The sequence below is a fragment of the Peromyscus maniculatus genome, chromosome 10, assembly GCF_049852395.1.
Source record: "Peromyscus maniculatus bairdii isolate BWxNUB_F1_BW_parent chromosome 10, HU_Pman_BW_mat_3.1, whole genome shotgun sequence".
NCBI lineage: Eukaryota > Metazoa > Chordata > Mammalia > Rodentia > Cricetidae > Peromyscus > Peromyscus maniculatus.
In genome coordinates, this window is record NC_134861.1 from 12,622,814 (window position 1) to 12,650,145 (window position 27,332).

Below are 27,332 nucleotides of genomic sequence, written 5' to 3' on the forward strand. Positions count from 1 at the left end.
CCTCCCCCCCATGCTCTCTCCTAAGGTGATCGATCGCATTCTGACCTCCAGGAGTTTGCATTTTGAGGGAACACAATTTCTCTTATAATAATATTTTTACATTAAATACAGAGAATCTATGTAACAGAGAATAACATCTTACATTTAAGCTACAAGTGATAAGTACCTGAAGATAGAGATTCTGTGTACCAGCTGGACTCATGGCCTCAGAGAGATAATACTTGGTTATCTGATTAGCTTTGAGTAATTTTTCAAGTCTATTCAAAATGTGAAATGAATAAAGCCTTTGTGTTGGTGATACCACAATATGTTTTTTTTTTTTTTAAATTGGAAAGGTACCTTGGACTGTGAACTACAGGGTCTTGTTTCAATTGCCTATAGAACAGAGTATCTTATTTGATTGCCCTCCTGAGGTTGCATTCACCTACTGCATGAGTGTGAGGCTGTGCGGAATCCCAGGCCCTGCCCATTATCCTGCCCATCCTGTGTGTGGCATCTATGAGTTAAAGGACACTTCCTTTTCTTTCCTGCTACCAGGTGTCATATTCAACAGTTCCTTGGGACACAGACGCATCAGATCAGCACATCACAAATTGCCACCCCATGTCACATATACAATCCGGACCAACGTCTTGTACAGCATGAGGACAGACATGATAAAAAATCCTTCCTGGAAGTTTCATCCTCAGAGTCTACCAGCTGACGGGTTCAAATATAACTACATTTTTGTCCCACTGCAAGACATAATTGAGAGAGCCATCATTGCAGTACAGACTGGGCAGGAAGCCCTGGAGCCAACGACACAGGCGCAGGCAGCTCCCTACCCATGCCACACCAGTGACTTGTGAGTAGCTGTGATCAGCCAACCTTTTCTCCAGTGTCTGCTACCAAAGAGGAATTCTGCACTTAGAAAACAAAATAAAGAAAAAAATCTTTGAGTTTCTGTACTGCCGTTTCAAAGTACAATTTTAAAATGTCCATTCCTGCTTTTAATTTCTCAAGATTCCTTTTTTAAAAAAAAAACACACTTGAATTATTTAGGCAGAATGCAATGATTGAGTTATACTCAATCCTCTGTTTGAACTGATTCTACTCACAGAATGAAAGTCTTTGAGCAGAAAATTCCAGAAAGTTCCCCAAGTAAAACATGAATTAGTTTTGTGCCCTGAGCTATACTGAATCCATGTGAGTGGAGCGATATGTAGGCATTGCATTAGGTACAGCAAGTAATGTAGGGATGAAGTGTGTGCGTGTGTGCGTGTGTGCGTGTGTGCGTGCATGTGCGTGCATGTGTGTGTGTGTACATGCTTGTGCTTGCCTCCTATTTTTATATATTTGTTGATTCTGGCATCTCTGGAGATGATTACTGGAAATAAAGCCCTCTAGAAACTCAGAGGTCCCTTAATGTAATTAAGTGTAGTTTTAAACCTGATTATTGGACATCTACAGCTTTCCACGAAGTCAGAATAAAGTTGATGAACATTAGCCAGGAGGACTGTGCATGTTTGGTTCCCTGCTCTAGTTGTATATTCCTGGGGAAGCAGAGGAAGGTGATTCTTTCTTTGGCCTAAATCTTTGAAAAGTAGGCTGGGTGCTTTGGACTATTTAGGGTGGTGAAAAACTTGCAGGAGGCCCTCTGTCTCGAGTCTACTGTTAGCAATCTGGGGATGTGTGGAAGTTAAATTGTGTAATTTGGCAAATAAGCTGTAATAACAGGAAGCACTGTTTAAGGCTGAATCAGCTGGCGAGGCGACTTGGAGGAGAAGCTGGGTGGTATTAGGTAAGCCAGGCAGAGAGTGCTTAGCGGAGAGAGCACAGGCTCTGGTTTGCTGAGGCTCAGAGAATCCAGCATTCATTAGCACCCCTGAGTGTAGTCAGGCCACAAAGTGTGCCAAAGAGGTGGAATGATAGTGCCGCAGGCTGCAGGAACAGCCTTCCTTCCTTCCTTCCTTCCTTCCTTCCTTCCTTCCTTCCTTCCTTCCTTCCTTCCTTCCTTCCTTCCTTCCTCCCTCCCTCCCTCCCTCCCTCCCTCCCTCCCTCCCTCCCTCCCTCCTTCCTTCCTTCCTTCCTTCCTTCCTTCCTTCCCATCAGCGCCTGCTCCCACATCAGACCCTGGGGAACAGAAAGAGTGGGTTGTTTACTCTCCCTGTACACTGAATCTGATGGGACTCTCAGAGGCTCCCATGAAAGCACAGAAGGAATTGAGTGGTGAGCATAAGGTCATTAAGGGCATAATTGCATGTAAGGCTTGTTCTGAGAACAGACCAGATACTTGTCTTTCAATGATGCTGCATATAATGGCTGCTGTATATCTGACCTCTGAAGGCAGGCATTGTCTTCAGCTGATTGGTGGCCCCTCTGTGGGAACAAGCCACTTGGTTTTTTTGTCCTCTCCTTTCTACATAGCAATATGCCTCATCTATTATAACTCATCAGTGCATTGTTGATGACTATGGTGGTAGGATGAAGGCTGGACAGGGCCAGAAGGCAGATTGATTAAGTGTGTTTAGGGGCATCTTAGTGTGGTAGAGAGATCAAAGGTGTGTGTGTGTGTGTGTGTGTGTGTGTGTGAGAGAGAGAGAGAGAGAGAGAGAGAGAGAACAAGGTTCCATTTCCTGAGGGATTGCTGTACTAGGCAAATGGTTGATAAGACAGGAAAATTTTTTTTCTTAAATTCAATTTATTATATGTGTATTAGTGTTTTGCCTGCCTGCATGTATGTGTATTAATTACATGCCTGAAGAGAGCATCAGATCCTTAAGGGTTGGAGTTAAAGACAGTTGTGAGTTGCCTTGTGGGTGCTGGGAATTGAATCTGGGTCCTCTGGAAGAGCAGTCAGTGCTCTTAACCACTGAGCCATTTCTCCAGCCCGAAAATTTCTTTTTTTTTATGTAAAATGAAAGCTTTTCTATTTTTTCAGAGCAATGTTAGTTATTACTTTGAACATTTTCAACATTACAAAATGTGTTTAAAGTATTTTTTTTTGTGGAAGCAAGAGCTAAAACCAAGAATACTGCTATCATTGGCTAAGTGTCATGCACAGATGATCCATTTAAACTCAAATGCTAAAAATGTAAGAAATAAGGTGAATTTAAAAAAAAAAGCCCATAGAACAGTCTTCTTCAATTTCTAGAATATGTTATGAACATCATGTATAAAATTGGGGGCCATGTGTATGTGTGTAAGACATATATCCCCTCTAGCATAGTTCACAGGATAAGCCACAGGGTGACACTGTCCACCTCGACCAGAATACTCCCTGGGAAGAATAATAGACATGCTAGCAAATGTATTCATGGAAAGCTGGAGGTAGCCTCAGTTTCTGCTTCTTAGCACTGTGGGAGGGCTGTGCAGGAAGCATTAAGTGAGCTAGGTCCTCTCTACCCACTGGTGCTCAGTTCTTGCAGATGAGAAACACGGCTACTGGAAAGCTGGAGTTAGTGCATGCTTGAGTGCGACTCTGATGCCACAGTCTCTTCTCTCCGCCTGCTCTCTGGGACACCACTATGCAGGTCCTCAGACCTGTTCATTTTACTTGCTTGAAGCAGCTAAAAAGTTATTTTCCTTCTCTGAAAGACTGAAATCCTGGAGACTTCTCTTTGGGATGCATCGTTCCTTTGCGTTTAGTTCCAAGATACCTGTTGTTGAAGGCTCAGTGTGCCTGCAGTGACTGAGGCAGTCTGAGATCTTTCAAGAACTCAGCCATCCAACTAAAACTCCTAAAGCACATTTGTTCAATAATTTTCAGTAGTTCCCTGCTGCTCGCTGAACAAGTTACATATTCATTAATTTATTAATGTATTCAATGACATTTATGTGCTATTTGTCAGTCTCTAAGTTTCAGGTGAATCAGAGAAATGAACAGGTGAAAAAAATCCCTGCTCTGAGGGCACCAACAGTTCAGGGAACTCCACGGTACAATAAGGGAGAACAGCGAATTGAATTTTAATGGCAGTAACTTCCGTGATGTTCATGAAAAGTGGGGTGGGAGGTCAGAAGTGTGAGCTGAGTTAGCCATTGTGGTGGTAGTGAATCATACCATGAAGATAATGTTAACATAGACTTGGAGGGGTACAGAAATGTGGCAGAATATATATTTGTGGCTAGAGGCCCAGCTAGTAAAAAATGGGCATGGCCTGGTGTGTGTGGGGTCAGAAGAGAAGAATGAATCAAGGCATAATGGGAGGAGGTGAGATCAGAGAGTTTGTATAGCTCCAGAGTGAAATGGGACCATGGAATGCCTTGAGAAATGATGATGTTGCCTGACACCTGGAGGAACAGATTTTTTTTTTTTTGAGACAGGGTTTCTCTGTGATGTCATGGAACTCACTATGTAGACCAGGCTGGCCTTGAACCTGGAGATCTGCCTGCCTCTGCCTCCCAGGTGCTGAGATGAAAGGTGTGCATCACCATTGCCTGGCAAGGAGGAACATTATTATAACCAGGGTCCAGGGCTAGGGGTTTCTGGGTTCAGTCCGGGTGCTTACCTCAAAGTAAGTAAGCAATAGTAATGTTGAAAGTCAGAAAAGGATTTAATCAAATGTGCATTCGGGGAAAATAGAATATTAACATTTTAAGTTTTAGTATTAAACAGAGGAACAACTGAGGCCATGGGTGAGAGGCACCCATGATCAGCCAGTGTTTGCTAAGATATGACCTGGTTGATCATTATTTAAATTCTGGTTGAGGAATTGCTCCAAAAAAGTCTTCATTGTTAAGGGACAAACCAATTTCCATGAGATGATGTCCCTTGCTAGGTGGTGATTTCATCATGGCATCAACGAAGCTGTGCTTGCTGTCTGTGGGCCTCTGCTGTTTCTGGGGTTTAAGGTGACTGCTGCTTCAGGATAGAGACCAGAGACTACTGGGTGCCTTTTATGGGGTCTGCGATGGTGCATTTTGAAAACTGATTGTAAGAAGCTATAGTTAATCTCATCTTTGTGCCTTCAGCCCTGAAGTAGGATGAGATAGGTTGGGTACCACCAGTTTTTAGACAGATATTCTGAGTGCTAAAAATTCCTACATGCAGAGACCTCAAAGTTAAGAAGAAAGATACAAAATAAAGGCTGAGATGTTTCTACTTTTTTTTTTTTTTTAGACAAATGGTACCTGTGAATGAATTAGAACCTTGGTTAACAACCCTCTGAAGTTTTGTTATAAATGGGAAGAGATAGTGATTGATAAATGCAAGGGAATTAGAGCAGAAGGTGGTCTATTTTCTTTTCACTTTCTTTTCCTTTTAAAAGCCATGTGGCAATAAGACTGATCTAATAAGAAGGAAACACTGATGATGTGTAACACAGGAGTTTGGTCATTATGACCTTCAATAACTGAGGGAGAAGAGACCTTGACAGGTGGAGAACCCAGCTATAGGCAGGAATGTGGCAATCCATCCCTGACAAGCCAGCCTGTTTGACTTTCCCCAGCTGAGAATCTCCAGTCTTCATTGAACACCTCTTCTCTCTGACCCTGTTTCTCTCTTCATGTCATCTCAGCCATCAATCCATGGAGTTAATGTTTTAGAGAGGGACGGGCTAAGAAGTGATTTGAGACTGCAGAGATGGACAGGAGAGGGGCTGTGTACACATATGCACAAGTATATATATATATACTTGTTAAAAGCTGCTTCATGATTGAAATTATAGTGTATTTCATAAACGCACAGGATCTCAAGTATTGTCACATGGCTTTGAAGGGTAAGACAGGGCACTTATTTTCAGAAAATGAAAACCACAGTAATGCTATAGAATTCCTTTATGTGTAGAGAGAATATTTGTTAATTCAGTTTTTTTTTTCCTGTGGCTTGATTCCTTCAACTCATAGCGTCCCGGGGGGGGGGTCCCCAGTAGAAGGAGGTTTTGGGAGTTTGCATTTCCTGGATCTGGCTGGGTGGTGACTACTAGGAGTCAGACATGTGGTCTTTGCAGTATCTTGGGAGGAGTGGAGTATAAAGAGGAGATACAGATGAGTTTCAAATGTCAGTTTCCCCCTCACTGGTCCACACAGATGCCCTAGCAGGCCTTCTATTTGGCATATTTTGATGGTTTCTTCTTGTGTCTATTTCAAGTCACTTTCACAGACCCTGCTCTCCTCTACTTTCTCATTGTCTTGTTCTCAACAAAAATCTCCATTCCTGACATGCAGAAGTCAAAGCTGTTGGAAGCCCCCTTCCCTGCATGTCCTTCCCTGTCCCACTGAGAGGCCCTGAACACAGGTTGATGACAGCAACTGTCATGGGAGGTAGAAGAAATAAACTCTACTTTGTAGCCCTCATTTTCTTGTGCACCAAACATCTTGGAGAAGAATGAATAGGAAGTGTGAACTCTCAGGGAATCTTCTGTTTCTTCATACTGTTTCCCTCAAAAGCAACAATAATGATGCTTATGCTAAACTTGTTAGTTTCCCTTTCCACAATGCTATTCATTATCTAAGAACCTTATAGACAGAGCTAACGAGATTGACAGTTAGGCCACCTCTCAGAAGTCTCATGGTATCTTCAGGCTCTTTAGTCCATTTCTTCAATGGACTCTCAGTTGCTTCTTCCTTAGGCATTTTCTGTAAGAGCCTTTTTCCTTGGGGTGCATTTTGCTGCTGCAGGTTGTAATTTCTGCCACTTCCTAAAATGATATGTGGGGAAGTTTAGACATGTGTGGTGATTTGGTGAACACAAGAGGAGTTGGTGCACATACAGTGCCTCGATGCCAGAGATGCTGTCTTGAACTAAAAGGCTTAGTTCTGTTCAATGAAGAATAGTCCCAGCCAAAGTTCTAACCAAACACGTGGAACACCATATACTCTGTCTCTGAGCACCTCCTTCACTGACATACTCATTCTTCCATTAATTTGTTAAACAAAATTTTTCTTGAGTCTACTGTATGATACATTTTTCTTCACCCTAGGGGGGATATAACTAAGAATAAGATGTGGGTTTCACTTACTGCTTAACACAGCAGGTAATGTACATCCATGACTCATTAGGAGAAGAAAGGCTGTAGGACACAGAGGCTCTGTGAGTGGCAAGGGGAATGGTTAGTCCACACTGGTAAATCCCAGAGGACTGTATCATAAGGGGAAGTGTGATGACCTGGGGACATCTTAAAACCCACTTCTCTGAAGATCCTGGAATCTGGGGGCAAAGTCTTGCTTCCTAAGGGTTTGTGATGACTTTTAAGCTCCTGAGATCTACTGATTTTCCCACACTGGAATGCTGAAATAATTGGACCAGCCCTCCCCTCCCACATATATGCCCTGGCTTTGCCACTTGCTAATCCTAGGACCTTGAGAATTAGACCAGTGATTTGAATTTTGAATATCATCTCCTCCTCTTGAATTGCATGCTAATTGCTGTTCTGTTGACCTCATTAGCTTGTGCAGAGTAGAACAACATGCTTGAGGAAAACCCAGTCCCATGAAGGCACAAGACGCCTAGCAGAGTGGGCACTCCACCTGGCAGCTCTCTTTGTCAGAGGACTGCAGTGACTGGTGGAAGCTTCTTTTACCTACCGATGCTGAAAGTCAGGGTGGATGTGATGGTTTCTTCTGGTGTTAGATTCAGAGAACAGGGGCTACAGTCAGTCTCTGCCTTTCTTCCAGAATTTTCTGAGTGAGCTATGGAAAGGATGAAAGGAAAAGTGAAGTAAGGATGTCAATAAATGTCTTTGCTCGGGTCTGGCAAAGTTGGTCAGTGCAGAGTCTCTACATGAGTCACGGGGCTGATGTAACCTCTTCTTATCCTCTCCTTCATTTAGGTCACAAGCCATGGATCACTTAAGTTGATCATGTTGGGGAGGGCCATGGAAGACAGAGAGCTTACAAATAGCTGAATACGAGTTCTAGAAGGGAATAAGAAGGAGAAAGGAAGAGAGTGAAAAGCAAGAGGCAAGGGTACTGTTATATCTTCGAGTTTATCCCCATTGTGCTCTAGGCTCACCTAGGGCTGGTAAGGGCTGGTCCTAGGTAGTAAAACTGATGGAGTTGGGACATAGTAACAGAGTGGAGAGGCACAGGCAGAGTCTAGGGTGATGTGGGAAATGAGTCCTGGGCTGCTGCCACCAATCCACATTTGAATCAAACTCCTGTATCCTGCGTGACAAAACCACAGCAGGTTTCCCTGTGCAGCTCTTTCTGATGCCAAGACTTCCCTCAGTATGCTCATCCTGTCACTTTTTCTTCTGTGAACTCTGCATAGTGCTAACACAGCCAAGCAACACATACAATATCACAAAGAAGCGCTATTGAAAAGTAAATCAATGAGGTGCCACTTGTAGAAAAGAAATGGTGACAACTTGATGTTTGTGAAGATCAGAGTATATTTAAAACAGGCTTAAATGCATAAGAAAGTTTTACTTTAAATTCTGGAGTCCATTTATAGTGCTCTTTTGTGTGCTTCGGAGGAGGGATAAACACAAAGAAGATTCTGCAACCTATTAGTTTGATCCATGCTCTTCTGATAATAGACCAAACCTCTTTCTGAAGTGACTTAGACATCTGACTTTATTATATTCTTTTTTTGTTAGTTTTGCCAATATATGATTATCAACAGCAGAGAAAAATACTTCACGTTATATTAGTCTGATCTCTGTTGCTGTAGAAATACCTGAAGCTGAATAATATATATGAGTTTATCTGCCTCACAGCTTTAAAGGCTGGAAATCCAAGTTTGGGTGGCTCTGTCGGTTGGTTCCTTGGTGTAGTCCCCAAGGCTGTGTCCTAACATGGGCCAGGAATCAGAAGGTAATCTTCAAAACTTCTTCTCAGTGCACAGATTGGTAGACACAAACAGTGTTTGAATTTCAGCTCTGAATTCCTTCCCATCGTTAAGATTCTAGAGTGGTAAGGATCTGAAATAATGAAGTTGTTTCTCTGTTCTGTATTCTGCTTCCTCAGCCTTCATCTCACCTTTTGTCATCTTCCTTGATGTTCATAACTTACTTCTGTCTTAGTGGCTACTTAAGTAGTTTCTCCTATTTCATTATGTAAGACATTTCCTTCATCATACACTTTTGGTTGTTATTATTATATTAATGTAATCTTTTCTTTCAAGATTAAAAAAAATCCCCTCTACTCATTTAAAGAGATAGTTCAACTCTTCTTGCAAAACAAAATCAAATATAATACTTTGGATACATCACATCTTTTTCAAACTGACATTTAAAATAAATTTTAGTTTCAACAAAATAGGGGTAAAGGGAAGGTTTAATGTTTGTGTTATTTTCTGGAAGAATGGTGAGCCCCTAGTGCAAACACCAATGCATAGGGCTGCACCTCGGTGTGGGAAGGGGATAGAGCTTTGCTGCTGTGCTAGGGTGAGAGAGCTGTGAGAGGCAGACTGTCAGAAGGACCAGCATCCAGCCCACTCCAGTCTTCATTCAGGACATGGGAGATTCGAATCGCAATGGAAGCTCCTTGTAACACCATGCTGAATTTCATCTCCTTACTCAATTGCAGTTAGCACTTAATAAATGGTAATCAAGCACCAAGAATAATTATCCTGTTACGTTTCTCCTCCAAAAAGGAAACTTGCTAATGATCCCAGTCTCTTTCATATACATCACATATTTTTCTTCTTTTAAGGGCTTTAGTTTACCCTTGCCCCACAAAAAAGATAAAAAACAACAACAATTTTTTCCTTAAAAACAAATGACAATAACAAAAAATATTCATAGAAAATGATACCAGGATAAATAATAAAATAATCATGTTCTATCTCTCTTTAGAACAAAGAAAGACAAAAATAAAAACAAGAAATACACACACACACACACACACAATTCCCACAAAAACACACAAATGGAAATCAAAATAATCAAAGGCCAGTTAAACAAACCAAAAACCAAAAACCAAGAAACCTAAACAAAGCAAAATGAGGCAAAAGGTCTATAAAAAAATCATTCACTTCTTTTTGTGTTGGTCAAGTGCTCCTGGATATGGAGCCTGCCCTGAAGTGTGGTTAATACAGTGGAGAAAACTGATTTTTCCTTTGCCAATGAGTATGAACTGGAGATAGCTTCTTGGTTAGGAGTAGAGGCCTGTGTTTGCTTTCCCATCACCTCTGACTCTTAACAATCTTTCTGCTTCCTCTTCTGCATAGATCCCTGAGCCCTGAGTGGAGGACCTTGATAAAGACATCTCATTTAGGACTGAGCACTTCAACATCTCCCGTTTTCTCCACATTGACCACACTGTGGGTCTCTGTGTTCATTCCTGTCCTCTTCAAGAAGCAGCTTCTCTGACTGTGTTGAGTGAGGCAGTGACCTATTTTTATAGCAGTGTTTCATTAGGGGTCATTTAATTGCTATGTTCCTTTAGCAGAATAATAGCAATGGCTATAATAACAGCTTGGTTATAGCTTGTGATATGGGTTTTCCCTTAAAGCCCATGACCTATCTAGTCTCAGATTTTGGCCACTTTAGCGGTATCAGGTAGGGTTTCCATCTCATGGAGTGGGCCTTAAATCCAATCAGAGAGTGGGTGATTACTCCTCTAACAGTTGTGGCAGTATTGCACTAGTGTATCCTACAGATAAGTCACTTTCATAGGTTACAGGCTTGTAAGCTCAAAATACTGATCACTACCTTTTCCCTCTGACAGCATGAGGTGTACTTTCCTGTAAAATGAATGTTAGCCAATAGGGGTGAATCTTCTAATTAGGCACAAGATCAACTTCGCCATGTTTGATGAGATATGCAAGTGTTGTTCAGCAATAGGGCCTTACCATCAGGCTGTGAAGCACACTGATGGCCTTGGCTAGAGCCTGTGATATTTGAGGGTTTCCCTGGTGTTACTTTGGTGAATGATTCAACATGTAACCCATTACTGGCACTGCAGGTTGTCATAAGATATCTAGTCAGGGTATTATTTCTTCTATTATTTGGTGACTACATTTAGATTCCTTTCATCTATGTATATATTTAGGAAGCTTCTACAGGAGTAGGCTTCCATATGGCTTTTCAAGTGTGTGTGTGTGTGTGTGTGTGTGTGTGTGTGTGTGTGTGTGTGTGTGTTTAAAGATTTTATTTATTATGTATAGTGTTCTGCCTGCATGTATGCCTGCAGGCCAGAAGAGGGCACCAGATCTCATTACAGATGGTTTTGAGCCACTGTGATTGCTGGGAATTGAACTCAGGACCTCTGGAAGAGCAGCCAGTGCTCTTAACCTCCGAGCATGAGCTGTCATTTTTTTGTTGTTGTTGTTGTTATTGATCTTGTGGTAAAATGAAGTCTCAAAGTAGTTTTAATTTGTGTGTCTTTCATAGCTAAGGATGTTGAGCATCTCTTTTAAGTGTTCCTCAGTTGTTTGTGTTTCATCTGTTGGGAACTTTCTGATTAGATCTATGTGAGGGTCAACATGTGATTTTAGCTGTAGTCATATTTCTTTTATGAACTTGGGTACATTTGTGTTTGGTACATAGATGTTTAGAACTGCAATGTCCTCTTGGTAGATTTATTTTCTTCTATCATGAGTATGTACTCCTTTTCCATTTCTTCTGAATAGTTTTGGTTTGAAGTCTATTTTGCTAGATATTAAAATGGCTATACTTGCATGGTTCTTGAGGCCATTTACTTGGAATCCCATTTTCTATTCTTTTACCCTCAGATGATGTTGATCATTGTTGGTGAGGTATGCTTTTTGCATGCAGCAGAAAGATGGATCCTGTTTTCTAATTCAATCTGTTGGTCTATGTATTTTTATTAGGAAATTGAGAGTTAATAACAAGCAGTGTTTATTTATTCCCATTATTTTGTTGTCATGGTGTGGGTTCTTCCCCATGCTTTTGATTTACTGTTTTGGGATTATTTATTCTTTTGTCTTCTTTGTTCTTTACGCTTAATGTTTTGGTTATTTGTATCATGGGGAATTTCTTTTCTTGTCCTTTCTATTTGGTGTTCTATATACTTCTTGTACCTTGATAGGAACTTACTTCTTTAGATTGGTAAAATTTCTTTCCTTAATTTGGTTAAAACTATTTTCTGTGACTTTGACCCTGATTTCTTTTTCTACTTCTGTCCATATTATTCATAGACTACATCCTTTCGGAGTATCCCAGATTTCTTGGAAGTTTTATGCCTGGGTTCTTTTAAGTTGAACATTTTCTTTGACTGATCTGTCTATTTTTTCTACTTTGGTTTCAACACATGAGATTTTCTTTTCCATGTCTTAGAATCCGTTGGTGACTCAGATGACTCTTATGTGTCACCATGTCAGTTAAAGCTAACTAGTACACTCTATCCCTTGTTATCTTGGAACACAAACACACCACTTTTTTCCCCTTTTATTTTATTTTACAATACTATTCAGTTCTACATATCAGCCACGGATTCCCTTGTTCTCCCCCCTCCTGCCCCCTCCCCTTCCCCCAACTCACTCCCCATTCCCACCTCCTCCAGGGCAAAGCCTCCCCCAAGGACTGAGATGGACTTGGTAGACTCAGTCCAGGCAGGTCCAGTCCCCTCCTCCCAGACTGAGCCAAGCGACCCTGCATAAGTCCCAGGTTTCAAACAGCCATCCCATGCAGCGAGCCCAGGACCCGGTACCACTGCCTAGATGCCTCCCAAACAGATCAAACCAATCAACTGTCTCACCTATTCAGAGGGCCTGATCCAGTTACACTTGATTCCTTGTTCTTAAGATTTCATGTTAACATCATAATACAAAACACAGACAAACTTTTAAAATTCCCACAGTCCCTACATTCTTTAATACTTTAAAAGTCCAAGGTCTCTTAAGTATGGGCTCCAGTAATTAAAACAAAACTATATTATTCAAACAGGAAGACCCAGAACCACAATCAGATTCAAGCAACTCCCAAGTCTCAGTTTATGTCTAAATTCTGTAGCTGAACATTTAACATCTGCCCAACACCACATCTTTTATAGTCGTTGAGCTCCAAAAGGCTTGGGAAGTTCCATTTTCCAGCCATTCACAGCCTATATAGCTTATGCCATAGGCTTAGGCTAGCTTCAGTTAATACCACCAGTCCTTCTTGGATGTCACATGGTCCTGGAATCTCTAATGCCTTAGGGTTTCCAAAGCAACTAAGATTGCATCTTTACCAAAGGCCTCTTCTAGCATTTTCAGAGAGACTTCAGCTCTGCCACACAGTGCCAAGACCTAGCTGCTCACCTTCAAAGCTGCTGGGACCTGGGTGACTCTCACATACTACTTGCCACATTCTTCTGTGAGCTTGAAATGCAACCCACCTCCATGCACTGCTTCTAAGGAACGCTTTCCTACTTCCCCAGTCAAACTCAGATTTCACCTAAATGGCAGTAATCTCTTATTACTCACAGCTAATTTTTTAGCCCTGACCAGCACCCTGTTGTCCAGACAAAGCACACACACTTTCCTAGCACACTTTATTCTTTCTGGTGGCCCCAAGGATACGTTTATCTCTCTTTTGAGTGTGTAGGATTCCTTCAAGCACTTTCTTTGTTATTGGCTTAGTGGTTATGACTTTCTTTAGTTTTGTGTTTGTTATGGAAAACTATGTTCCTTTTCCATTTGATTATAAAGGATGGCTTTCTAGATACAGCAGTCTTTTGGCAGTTCCTGTCTTTTGTGGCTTAGATGCTGTTCTGTGTCTTCTTGGCTATTGTCATTTTTGTTGGGAGACCTACTGTTATTCTAATGGGTACACCTTTATATGTAACTTGGTGCTTCTCTCTTGCAACTTTTAATGTTCTTTCTTTGTGTCTTAACTGTAAAATGAAGTAGGGAGAGTCTTCTCTGGTCTTGTCTGTGTTATTGTATTATTCAATATATTTTCCATATCTTTAGCTTATTGCTTCTATGGAATGATTCACGAGTTTGATCTTTTAGTTGTAAATCTCACTCCTCTGTTTATATTTTCTTATTATTTTATCTTTATTGTTGTCTTTAGGGCCCAATGTCCATTTTTCTATTGCTGAGGTTTTCTACTGAGTTTTTATTTGACTTGTTGATATTTTCATTTCTAAAACTTGAAGTTGATTTTTTTCAGGATTTTTGTCTTTTCTATTGAATTGTTCATATTGTATATTTTTTCCCATTTCGTTCAACTATTTATGTACCTTTTCTTTGAATTCATTGCAGAGTTTATTCATGTTGTCTTCTATTTCATTGACTCTTCTTTATATTTTCTAAGTATTTTTTAGTTTTGTTTATATGTATATGTGTGTATCTGTATGGTGGTGTATGCGTGTGTGAGTGAAAGAGCTTGCAGAATCCAGAAAAGGATGTCAGAGCCCTTGGACCTGGCGTTACAGGTGTGTACTAAGAACTGAACTTGGGTTTCCCCTCTTCCCACATGAGGGTTCAGGACCTAACTCAGGCTGTCAGGCTTGGTGGTGGTGGTGCTTTCACCTTCGGAGTCATCTAATCTGGTCCCCTTCTGAACCACTCTTTCATCTCAACTAGTCCCTTTCTTACTTTCATGACATTTTTCTTTCGTCCACTGAGTTTAATTAGGATTGGCTGTACAAGCATGTGTAAGGGAATGCTTACTTAAGTGTGGGCAACTCACCAAAGCCTATCTCTCTAGAGAAAGTAGTCCTTCCCTCCCCTGGCAACCATTGACTGCCAAGAGCTCCTCAGGAAAGGGTGGGACTATGTGGTGCTTCAGGCATTCATGGTGGAATGTTGAAGGGCCAATTTTGTACTGACCTGTGGTCCGCATAGCTGGTACACGTTCTTGGTTGGAAAGGCTGTGTGCTGATGAACAGCAGTGTCGCACAGCAATCCTCCTTTCATATTCTTCCCGTCTTACATTCTTTCTTATGTTTCCTTAGGTTTTTTTGTCTCCTCTTCAAAGATGGGCCTTGGAGGGCATGGTGTAGGTGTTTGTTTATGGCTGAGTACATGACATAACTTATTCTCAACACACTGACTAAATATGTCTTTGCATTAACCTTTCTCCACCTCAGGAGTGTCTCCACTCAAGAATGAGAGCAGCAATAATCTGTGGGTAAAAACATAAATATTTAGAAGGCAGCTTGACATGATCATTCAGTAAACCAATAGTAGTACGGTCCCCCTGAGGGCCTATGAACTCTCCGTCAGTAAGGTATTGTCTTAGGTTACATACAGATCAAACATATATTCCCATTGAGCAGGCCTTAAATCCAACCAGAAAGTAGTTCTTATCCTTAAAGGAGCCATGCCACTATTGTACCAGTAGGTACATTTTGCTTGGTATGTCAATCTTGTAGCATGGAAAGTCCACAACTGGGGAAGACCCCGGTTAAGTTTTCTCCAATAGTAGCATACATAGCATATTCAGGTATTATGGAGGTTAGCCAGCTGGGAGAGAGCTTCCAGCTCAGTTCCAGCAGACCATTGACAAATATTGCACCATTGTGCCTTAGATTTTGTCATCTTTAATCACCTATCCTGGCTCATTCCCCCCTCTGAGGCATCTCTGGTAATTAGCACCTTGTTTAGCACCAGAGTAGGGAAGACAGTTCTGTACCAGACTATGGCTCCAACCAGATGACATGGAACTCTCTCTAGCTCTGACTCAGTTTGTCTCTTCTAAACAAAAGGGATACCTTCTGCAAACCAGCTCTCATCCTATAATCCTTTAACACTTGCCCTAGGTTCCCAGCATGAGCCACTGTCTTTAGACAAGATCTTAGTCACTAGAGTTGCCTGACTGCTGACTTAACAGGAAGCTTTTTTAAATGGCTTCTTGCTAAGCTCTGGTCAAATGCTTGCTCTGCAAGCATGGTAAGGTTTTCCCAGCACTTAGGTGCTATGCAGAGAGCAGGATTCTTCTCCACTTTGGCTGCAAATCTGTTCAGTGATGACTCCACTGTTAACTGTGGTTTTTGAGTCTCTAGTTTTTCCTTTGGTCTCCAGTCCCACTGAGGTATGCAATTGTTTTGTTCCTTGTGGGGCGTCTCCCCAGCTGAGTTCTGCTCTCTAAATTCTCTGGCACTTGAAGCATGTTTTGAAGAAGTGCTTGTTTTCTGAGGCTCCCTCCGTCTTTTACCTGGTTACTGACTTTGGCTCTTGCACTTACTCTTCATGTAGAGCTAAGACCTCTTGAACAGATTCATTCTGTTTTATTCTCTTGTGTTTCCTCTTCCCTTGCTGTGGGCCTTAAGTATCTTTCTCCTTCACCAGACTCAGAGGATGGCTACTCTTCAACTATCCAGGTCTCTTTCCCTAGATTCTAGCAGTTGTTATGTGTCCTCTGTTTTCTACCTCCTCCCATGAACTCTAGAATACATTTGATCACGGAGCACTCTAGTATAACCTTCTATAAGGCATATGAAATCTTCCAATGTACAGATTTCAATGTTAGCAACATTGTTTTTTTTTTTTTTTTGACTCTTTAGCTTTATGAAGTCAATTTTTCCAGTCACTATTTTTTTCTTCTTTAGGGACTTCTGTCATGAATTTCTTCTTCCTATGTCTTCATTCATAGAATATCACTAATTATTCAAAGCTCTCCATTGCTGTTTCTTTTTTTTGTACTTTTCTAGCTGTCTTTCATCTCCACATGTGTTCCATGGAGAATCAAATTCCTTTGTATTTTTTCAATTTCACAATCATGAAAGTTATATTTTTGCCATCTATTCCTTTCCAAGTCCTCACAGCTCACATTTTTTTTTTTGTTTTGCGATTTTCTCATTACGCTATCACTCAATTCTAATAACTCTCTGCCTAATGGTTCTTATAAAAGCTTTGCCTTACTAAATATTTTCAAGCAATGCATCCACCATTTCGACCTCCCCAGATTTTTCCTATACATTCTTCCTTCTTTAATAATCATGCAATCTCAATTATCCCTTTGCTTCTTGGGTAGATGTTGTGCTAGATTTCTGTTGCTTTGGTTGTTAATTCTCTAGAACAAACTGGTAATTCCTGAATGGGCACCTGAAGGATGTCCAGTTGGTATGTTGAACAGATGACATTAGCTGCCCCGCCATACAACTGAAAAGCTCTCTTTCAATTGCAACAAAAATTTCTATGGACCCCTAACAAAGCCCCTCTTATTCTGTTTTCTTGAAATAGGAAGTAGAAGTTCCTTGGCAAATATTATCGACTTAATGTGCAGCTTGATGCCCATATACCATGCACCATTGTGCATATTTTCCCTTTAGAGTGTGCTCTTGAAGATGCACGTACAATCTTCAAAGGGAAAGCTTTGCTTTTGAAATCTTTCTTATGTGCTTAGCATGGATGAGTCCTGTGTGAATGTGACTGTTTTTGGCCTGCTTTTCTCATACTTGAATGTCCCTTTCATGCCTTTAACAAAATTCAAATGTACATTTTTCTCTCCTTCTTGTTGATTTTTGGAGTAGTTCCCAGGAGCAGATAAAAAGTCATGTCTTACAATCTCCATTTTTTAAACTCTATTCCCTTTCTCTTGAATAGCTTTGGTCAGCTGCTGTGTGAGATATTTCACATGCTGTAGGCACTAAGACAGTTACTCTAAGATCTCTGGCCGCTGCAATTCTGAATCTCTATTAAATTCTCTGTAATAAAAACTCAGTGATCCACATGACACAGAGCATGGGATCCTGGCCAGTGTGATTTTATGGGCTTAGCTGTGTGTACTTGTTAATATTTGGACTCAATACTTATGAAGGCAGAGTTCAGATGCCACCACCTTCAGTGCTGCTCGGTAAAAATAAAGAGGTTTATGAACAAGCAGCCCTTTTTACCCCTCCCCCATAAAATAGATTTAATATTGTTTATTTTCTAGTTTTGGGTCCTAGGAGTATCTTCTTTTTGCCAAATTTTGTTAAGCTTGGAGAACAGATGATGGTTGTTTACTGTACAGGTATATATATTCATGACACATGCCTAACTGCCTGTTTCAAATGCTACAAAAATAATAACCACCCTCACCAAGAGGAGTACAAGACTGAAAAACCTCTAGCTGTCTATTCTCTGCAGCAGAATGCTCTGTCACTGAGTATACCCCTAACTGTTCACAATACACACTTGCTGCATAGTATGCAATGTACTGCATTTAATCTAAAAATACCATGTGACTCATGACATCAGAAGCTTGGAGAAACTGCTTTATGTAGCCAAGTGAATAAACATTGAGGTTAACTCCCTTTTGTGTATGTTCATTTATACAAGAACAAATATGTGGCTTCTCTCTGCAGCAGGCCTTTGTCAAGAGCAAAGGCCCAGTCCTTTAAGGCCACATTCTCCTGTGTGGAGAGCTCAGGCTCTCCTGGCTCCACAAGAAGCCTAGGACTTTAAAGGAGAAGCCTGAGTCAGGTTCAGGCGGCTACCATAGCAAGAATCTAGGCAGACATTTATCGTCAGGGTCAACATCATTAGTGGTCCCTTTGTCTCTTGTCTAGATGCCTTCAGAGCTGGTATGGTCTCCTACTCTCTTTCTGTAGGCCTCTCTCCCCATATTCCATTGTTTACATTTCAGTGTGCTCTTTCTCTGTTGTCTTTCCTGATGTTATATTCTTCTCTTCATTAACTAAACTTCAGAACTGACTTTGATGTGTGAAACCCTGCACATCTGGCCAGACTAGGTAGGGCTCTGACTGCATCTCCCAAGTCACGAGCACCTTGCCAGCTCTCACCACTGCCACTTGTACCTTTGGTTCTTCATGTCTTCTTGAAGTTACCCTGGTGGTGACTCACTTCTGTCTTTATGCTCTTTGCTCAAGTGTGTCTCTATTGATACTTTGCCTTAAGCCCTGTCTGAATGGCCTCCTTTCTCAAAACTATTGTTCCCCCTCCCAGTAGTTACTACTACCTGACATCCTGTGACAGACTTCTGCTAAGTGGCTATTTTATCTCTCCTGGCCCCCTATGATGGTGTCCTTCATAGCAGAACCTTTTGTGCTTGGTTCATGCAAGTATCACAGATGAAGTGATATGGCTTGTGTGTTCAGCGGGTCTTTGTTCAAATACAATTACCTTGTGGATTTAGAGCTCACCTCGGGTTAGAAATCAGAGGGCCTGAGAGTCATCCCATGGTTCAAATGGAAAAGTCCATATAAAAGGCCAGGCGAGGGAGAAGTTGTTAGTTATGGTATCTGAAAAGTGGCCCAGCAGTGGTGGAGAGCAAGAAGTTGTTCTGACAGCTGACAGAAGAGAATGAAAATGTGATCACTACTGTCAAGCAAAGTTAGATATCAGAGAGGGAGAAAAACTGTCAACTTCTGTTGGATTTGGGACACACCTGTCATCAATGTCCCCATTGTGCTTTAGAAATGGAGCCCAGTTAGAGTAGGTGGGAAAACAGAACGTCTAGTTAGAGTAGGTGGGAATGTATAAGTTGGGCAAATAGGAAGGGTGAGAGACACTAATTTGTCAGTTTCTACGTGTTTCATAAATGATTATATATGACCAATTGTTAGCATTGATTGAAAATATGTAATGGTCCCAATTAACTGTGAAGTCCTGAATCAATGGCCTGTTTCATATCTCTGACCTGCTCTGTGGCTACCTGAGGAGCCTTGAGCCCCATGCCTTTGGCATAATACCTTTGTGTATCTGCACACTTGTAAATCTGAATGCCAATTGAAGCTGCAATGCCTTGGTTATAGGCCTTTTGATGTACCACTTCTTTTTTTTTTTTTCAACATAGTTTCTCTGTGTAGCCTTGGCTGTTCTGGAACTCCCTGTAGACCAGGTTGGCCTTGAACTTACAGAGATACGTCTTCCTCTGTCTCCCGAGTGCTGGGATTAAAGGCATGCACTACCATGGCCTGGCTTGATGTACCACTTCTTAAGGTGATCTGTAACTTGCAAAAAAAAAAAATACCTGCAACTTGTAAAAAAAAAAATACCAAAACCTAAAAGAGGCATAGACCTTCTCATATTCATGATCCCGAGTCAGCTCACCTTGCTTGCCCCTGATCTCACTTGCCTTTGGATAGTGATTGAATTTATTATACCCTGACAGGTTCCTGAACAACGTTGGCTTCTTTTTCCCACTGATTATGATGTTGACTTGGATGGTGTCTGTGGCCAGCATGGTCCGGAAGCTAGTTTATGAGCGAGAGGTCCAGATAGAAGAGGTAAATGGCATTGATATTGCCTCTGGGATCATAGGAGAGGATTTGGGGTGTGGCTCTCCACGTGGATCACCTGGTCTCTCTCTTTATTCTTCCTTCCCTTTGCTGAACTCCTTCCTATCCTCTAGCTGAATCTCCCTCCCAGGAAGACAAATTGTTTTCTATGGGAGTTGGAAGGGTTGTCAAAAAAAATGATAGATATTTTTGATTGAGACAAAAGGAAATCCAACAATAAGTACATGAGATTAGAGGAACAAGCCATTGTTGCTCATTGATAATTTTTATAAAACATCACCTTCCACCTTCTTTTCTGGTTTAGATTTATACAAAAAATTCTAATATTTTCTTGTCCTAATATTAAAATTTGAAAATGTCAGACAAATCTTCTTTAAGAATGAGTTTGTAAAGCATCTGGTAAAGATGTGATAGCCTGTTCATCTTCTCAGAATAGTGAAGGCAACTAATAATTGGCATTCATTGTTTGATTACTGGACAGTTACTGAAATACAGGACCCACATGATCAGCTCTTACCACTCTACACATCATTTGCCTGTTTTCAACCACCTACCTACTCAAGGATATCTGTGTTCCTCCTCTAGGTTGGTTTGATCTATGAGCACAGAGGCTGGAGACAGAAGGTTCCAATTGCTATGTTCTCTAATGTACTTACTAAGTGGCCAACAAGGAACCATACCTCAGAGCTACTTAACTTCCTTTCACATGAAGCTATTCCCATTCCCAGAAATATCACCACATGGTATATGAACAAATGGTAGGCTAGTGGAGAAATTAATTTTATTAATTTAAGCAACATCATTTTGTACAATGCCTTCTATAGCCCAGGTAAAGGCCACCTCAGCCAGGGAGTTCATTTTATTTTCCTCCATCATCATTTGCCTTTATTAAACAAAGCTGGCACAAAGAGAGAGGAAAACAAAAGCTAAGAAAAACATAACAAACCTGAGCAATCAGAAAACGTAATAGAACTGTGGCAACCTCGCCTGTAGTCTAAGACATCTGTTCACACCAGTCCTGCCATGGTTCTTACTGATGACACTCTTTCATGTGTAGCTTCAGTTTTCTCACCATGAACATAGTGAATGGTTGTGCTGTCAGGCCTTTGGGAATTCACTGTAGGAGGAAGTGACTTTCTCAATGCCTTTTCCAGAGCTGGGTTGGCAAACCAAATGGTTAACTTTCGCACTAATGTGTTCCTCTTGCTCATGATCTCATCTCATTTTCTCAAGGGTCCACTGTGGTGATAACCCCAGACTTCTTCTTTTCACAGTACATGCGGATGATGGGCCTGCATCCGGTCATTCACTTCCTGTCCTGGTTCCTGGAGAACATGGCCACATTGGCTCTGAGCAGCGCTGCTCTAGCTGCCATTCTGAAGATGAGTGGCATCTTCATGCATAGCGATGCTTTCATCATTTTTCTTTTCTTGCTGGACTTTGGGGTGTCAGCTGTCATGCTGAGCTATTTCTTAAGTGTGTTTTTCAACCAAGCTAACACAGCAGCCTTGTGTACCAGTTTGGGGTACATGATCAGCTTCCTGCCCTATGTGGTTCTGTTAGTCCTACACAACCAACTCAACTGTGCCATTCAGACCCTTCTGGTGAGTGAGATGCTTTGCAAAAATGCAAAGAAAAACCAATAGGTATCCTCTAATCATGATGTACCCCCAGCCTGCCAGTCTGTTTTGTTCTGACTTACGTGGAGCATCTGAGGTCTCTACTCTGTATTCTGCCCACAGATGCAGGACTACAGTAGTGGTTCATTGACTTGCAGTGATGTAGTGGCAGGCCATTAAGAATTGTCAGTTTTCTGTAATGGGGTCTCTCCGAGGATTCTGGGAAGTCAGCATCCTCCTGAAGGAAACATATAACTTTGGATTCTCTTTGTTTCATGCATGGAAAGAAATAGATTTCTGAAGCTATTTTGGAAGTTAAAAATAAGCATTTTTCTTGAAGCATCATGAGTTACATCACATTAAGTGGAAAGATCTCTCCGTTAGCAATGTCAGAATCACTCATCCATTTGAAATGTATGCCCCGAAAAAGAGTGAGAATGCTTTCACGTCTGCAGTATGAAATATGCAGAAGATAGCAACAGATTCTTTCTTGACTCTTGTCTGGCAGGCACTGTGTCTGACACATAGTAGGAATTCAGTCAGTATGGTGGAGATAAACACATCAATATCATAGCAGGTTCTTTACAGAGCTAGAGTTGTGTCTATATCAGCTTGCACCCCCTCTTCTAGTGGGTCAGTCAATGTCCTTAAATAACAATCTGTTAGGAGGTATGACCAGAATCACTTTGAAGAGGATTTAGGGATATTTCAAGCCCATGGATTGCTGGAGTATTTGGGAACATACAACTGGTCAATGTTCAGAAAACAACAGACCATAGGGTGACCTTCCCTTTGTAGATACATCTACAAGGCAATGTCTGAGGTTCAGGAAACACTGGGAAAGAGGGGGTGGAAATATTATAAGAACCAGAGGATCAAGAAGTCTGCTGAGAGATGGTGCACTCTACATATGACAGGGAGCTACGCCGTGAGATAGTGTCCTCTGTATATGACAGGGAAGCTGCACCATGAAGTCTCAACAATATGGTCACCTAAACCAGACATGAAAAATGACACTAGCAGTTGACATTATAAGGTAGCTGAAGGAAATCTCACAAGGCTCCACCCTAGGTGAAGAGTGACAGGCAATTAATGATGCTGGAAGAGGGAAAGAAATCTTCTCTGATCCCAGTCAGATATATATATATATATCTGACTAACACTAAATGGCTCACTAAACTTTATTTATATATATGTGCACATGAGCATGCATGCATGTTTGTGTGTAACAACAGTTAAAAAAAGAGTTCATAAATTTTGGAGAGATTGGGGGAGCACAGGAAGGCTTGAAGGGGGAGAGAGAGTGGTAGAAATTATGTAAATACAGTACTCACATATGAAATTCTCAAAAAAATATCATAAAGGCTTAAAAGAAATCCTCTTTCCAACACGGAATTCTTGAAAGATGAGTGTGTCACCTATTCCTATGGTGGATCATGCCTTCTGTGTTCATCTAGAGTCTCAGAGCAAATTCGTGTAGAACAGCCTTATTCATTTCTCCAACTCCAATTAAGTGACAATTCAGTATTGCATTTGTCCCCTTTTTCTGGCATCAGGAATTGAATCTGGGCCCTGAAAAGTTACAGACAAGTGCTCTACCACTTAAAAAAACCTTTATGTTTTGAGAAAGAGTTCCATTAACTTGCCCCAGCTGGCCTTAAACTCATTCTATATCCCATGCAGATTTTGAACTTGCAATTTTTCTGCCTTAGCACCAAGTAACAGGGATTATAGGCATGCAGCACCAGGCTCAGCTGTTCTGTTTTTTTTTTTTTTTTGGTAGCCACATATACTTAATACAGATATGCACACACAGGATAAATTGTTCTTTTCAATTAGTGTCTGCCACACTGATATGTTCTTATCATCTTCTTGATTAGAGTATAACACACCTGCAACAACTTAAAAGCAATAATTGTGTAATAGAATCAGTCAGGTATTCCTAGAATAAATAACGTAAATGGGACCCTTGCCATCTCCTGCCCATAAACTCCTTACACACAGAATAACTGACGACACAGTGATCTTAGTTTTGCTTGTCACTCAGTCTGTAAGTTTAGGGCATTTGTTCATCCAGCATTTGTTTTGCACATGCAAATGCTTTCCAGCTAGTGATGACTTCTAAATCTGGTACATTGTATTTTAAAAGTATGGTGCTTTTTAGTGGATTTCCTTTTTTGACATAGGACCTCTTCCACTGAAGATAAACTGACAGCTTCCTTTAATACACTCTTTTCATAGTGTAGAATTGTGTAGACATTCATCAGTCTATTCAGAGAGTGCTCCAAGGCAAACATTTAATAATAAGAAATAGTAAATTGCTCTATTCCATTTCCCACTGTTTTGTGTTACATGTTTCTGTATTCAGTGCATTGGATTTATGACACCTCGAGTGTTGCAGTGAAAAGAAATAATTCCTTTTAGCATTAAAAACAAGCTGGTGAGCATGCTTTTCAGAGTGCTCTGACACTGCTAATCCCTTCTGGCTCTGATTTTTAAGCCATCACCAGAAGTAATGCTATCCTTCGAACCTTTGAATTGGGAGGTGTCTTGGTGTTTCTTTGAATTTGGTGTGGTGAGTTTTCTGTGGTCACAATCAAACACTAATGCCTGTTTCCTCCTCCCATCCCCCATCAATCTTGGCAGTGCTTGCTTTCAACCACAGCCTTTGGCCAAGGAGTCTTTTTCATCACGTTTCTGGAAGGACAGGAGGAAGGTAAGAGATGGCCTTTCTTCAGAAGGTGGCTTCATGTGGTTCAGGGTTTGGAAATGTGTAGCTATCAAGCAACTGAATTGGCAGAAAGTCTTGCTACCAAGTGAAAAATTTCGAAGGACATCCTGATATTGAGTTTTGCTGATAGGGAACTTCTCCTTACTTAGTGGTTGTGGTCCTGAGAACAGTAAAAATATTCACATCAGAGCATCTCTTGTTGCAGATACTACCCAAGTACAGCAGTAGATCCAGGCTAGTGTATAGGTCTTACTTATGGTACACAGTCAATCTGTTGATCTTCTAGATTCTTCTAAGATTGAGGGTGGGCACATGCTTTCCATCTGTTAGACTGTGGTTGAACTAGGACAAGTCTACTTGGAGCCTTTACCACCTCTTCTGTGCCCACCTTCATTATTTTCTTGAAGTTGAATTAGCAAAGAAAAGGTCAGAACTATCACCTCCATTTTCTATACATATTTACCTATATATCCAGCTTAAATAATTTTTTTGAAATAAGTTCTCTAGTTCAGGTTAGAATCGAGCTCCCTGTGTAGCTGAGGATGACCTTGAACATTGGATCTTCTTGCCAGCACTTTCCAAGTGCTTGGATTACAGGTATACATAACCACATTTGGTGTACACAGTGTTAGGGACTGAACCTAGGACTTGGTGTGTGCCAGGCAAGTAAGTTTACCAACTGAGTTACATCTCCAGCCCCTTAAAATAATTTAAAAATGTATTGGCTGCACCATTTTACTTACATTGTGATTTTTTTCATCATGAACTCCTTAAGTAAGAACATATGCTTTTTTAGATGTTCATGTGGTTTTGAGGTGTGCTTTGGAAATAGAAGAAAATATAAGCCATAGGTAAAACTCCACATTGGATGTTATTGCTCTGGCCAGTCACTTTGCACTATTGGATTCATCTAACTTTTCCAGTAAAGTATGTTAATATGCCCTTTTGATCTTAAATGGTTTCTTCCTCCATTTTCCTCCAATTGATCTTCAAAGTTAAGACTGGACCAAGAAGATATAGAAGAAAAGTAGCCATAATTAAATCAATTGATTATTTTGGTCCAAATGATAGCAAGTATACATTGGTTAAAATTTTTTAAAGCTGGGTTCTAACTTAGTGCCATAGGGAGCAGAAAGAAGAATAATGTTCTCAATTTATATTATAATCCAGGAATAAATTGCAAACATCAGAAAATAATGATTTTTCCATCCTAGACCTTCTATATATTATTTAACATATATTCCTAGAGCAGAGTATTATATAATTTAAAATTTTATTAAACAATACTTTTTCTTCATAAGCATAAAATTGCTCTTTATTAGGTCAGTGAAACTAGATATAAATGACTTTCAGAGTGTTTTGGAGTGTTGGTGATTGACACGACACTAATGGTTGCTCATGGTTCCCTTTGAAATAGAGATGAGATTACACAAGCTAACGATGCCTTTGAAGAGTTAGCATTGCTGGTATCAACTTGCTTTTTGTTTTACATGAGGCTCCTATAGAACCAGTAAACTCCCTTATCAAACTTACAGTAAAAAAAAAAAAAATAGGCCCATGTAACTCTGTCCTTTCTTCTCTGGCCAGGGATCCAGTGGAGTAACATGTACCGAGCTCCAGAGCCAGGGGGCATGACATTTGGCTGGGTCTGCTGGATGATTCTATTTGATTCAATCCTTTATTTTCTCTGTGGATGGTATTTCAGCAACTTGGTCCCTGGTAAGAAGTCTTCATTTTTATAAGACAGCAAAGCAAACTTTAAACAGTCCTTACACCTATGCAGTGAATGTTATAACGATTACCATTCATAGTAGCTATCTGAAAGAGAGGTCTTAAGAACCACTTTTAAAGGAGCTATAAGCTTTAGGAATATGTATATTCTGAGTAAAGGCCAAAGGCCAGGTAAGTTATCACAGGATGAGTAAAAGGGAAAGTTCTTGGAACCCACCAGCAGCTCTCAATGGTGGGCTTCTGTAGACTACACAGAGACAAGCTCTGTTTTCTAAGGACAAGTGTGTGAAGGAAGTGGTCATGAGGACAGTCAGGCAAAGGAGTCTGGGGCCTCTGGAGGTGTTGGCTTGCACATATCTAAGATATCTAGGGGGATCAGTAATAGGGTAGGGGAAGGGTATATGGAAAGAACTCATCTGAGGGCAGTCTAGGAAAGCAGACATGGTAGAAGATGTTGGAATAGTGGGCTAGAGGAGGGACACTTAGGAGTCACTTCCAAACCCAAGCCTGTAGGTAAGGTAGTGTCCTAGATAAGGATTTCTCTGAATGTAACATGCTTCTTCTTTAATGTGGCAGGCATGACCTGGAGGCAGGGGGATGACACCTGTCACAAGGAGGGAGGGGCAAGACAAGAGTAATGTATTTCTCTGCTGAGTCATGAGAGACAGAAGAATACATTTACCATTTTGGTTCAGGCTAAAAGGCAAAAAAATTACTTTGTAATTTTGAAAAACATTTTTAGAATTGACACATGGATGGTATTATATTTTATTGAATTTTCTTGTGACTCTGGCTCTATACTTTCCAGAAGAATGGACTTGTAACTTTTAAAATTAAAACTATAAATACAGATTACAAACATGCAAATGAAAACAGAGGGATGGATGGAAAAATAAATCACTTTTTCTTTTACTGTGAAAATCTATTTAATAGTCAGGGAACTCATGGAATTCTTGATGACTAGCACACATAAAGTATAGGTCATTGAAAAGACATTTTCAGTGGTATAAAAATATGGCCTCAAGAATAGACATAAGGTATCAACTCACCAGGTAATTTATTTTTGAAAAAGTAGGATTGCATGAAATTAGAAAGTAATAAAATGAACCTAGAAGGCCAAAATTGGCAAGAAACTGGATGAGAAGTTGGATAGTGAAGAAGTCAAGTAATGCAATAAAAGGATGCTTGTGATGGGCTGTGATGTTCCTTTATAGAGTGAGAATGCAGTCATGAGAACAGAGAAATGAGCAGAG

General features: G+C 40.7%; 1 protein-coding gene across 2 annotated transcripts in view; it reads left to right on the forward strand.

The window, feature by feature from the left end:
- Abca13 (ATP binding cassette subfamily A member 13) overlaps window positions 1-27,332 on the forward strand; it is a 432,541-nt gene that overhangs the window by 149,944 nt on the left and 255,265 nt on the right. For both annotated transcript variants that reach the window (XM_076545963.1, XM_076545964.1), the window contains 5 exons: window positions 538-844; window positions 19,872-19,986; window positions 21,273-21,602; window positions 24,264-24,333; window positions 25,936-26,067. In XM_076545963.1, coding sequence (XP_076402078.1) covers window positions 538-844; window positions 19,872-19,986; window positions 21,273-21,602; window positions 24,264-24,333; window positions 25,936-26,067 — 954 coding nt within the window. The remainder of the gene's footprint in view (window positions 1-537; window positions 845-19,871; window positions 19,987-21,272; window positions 21,603-24,263; window positions 24,334-25,935; window positions 26,068-27,332) is intronic.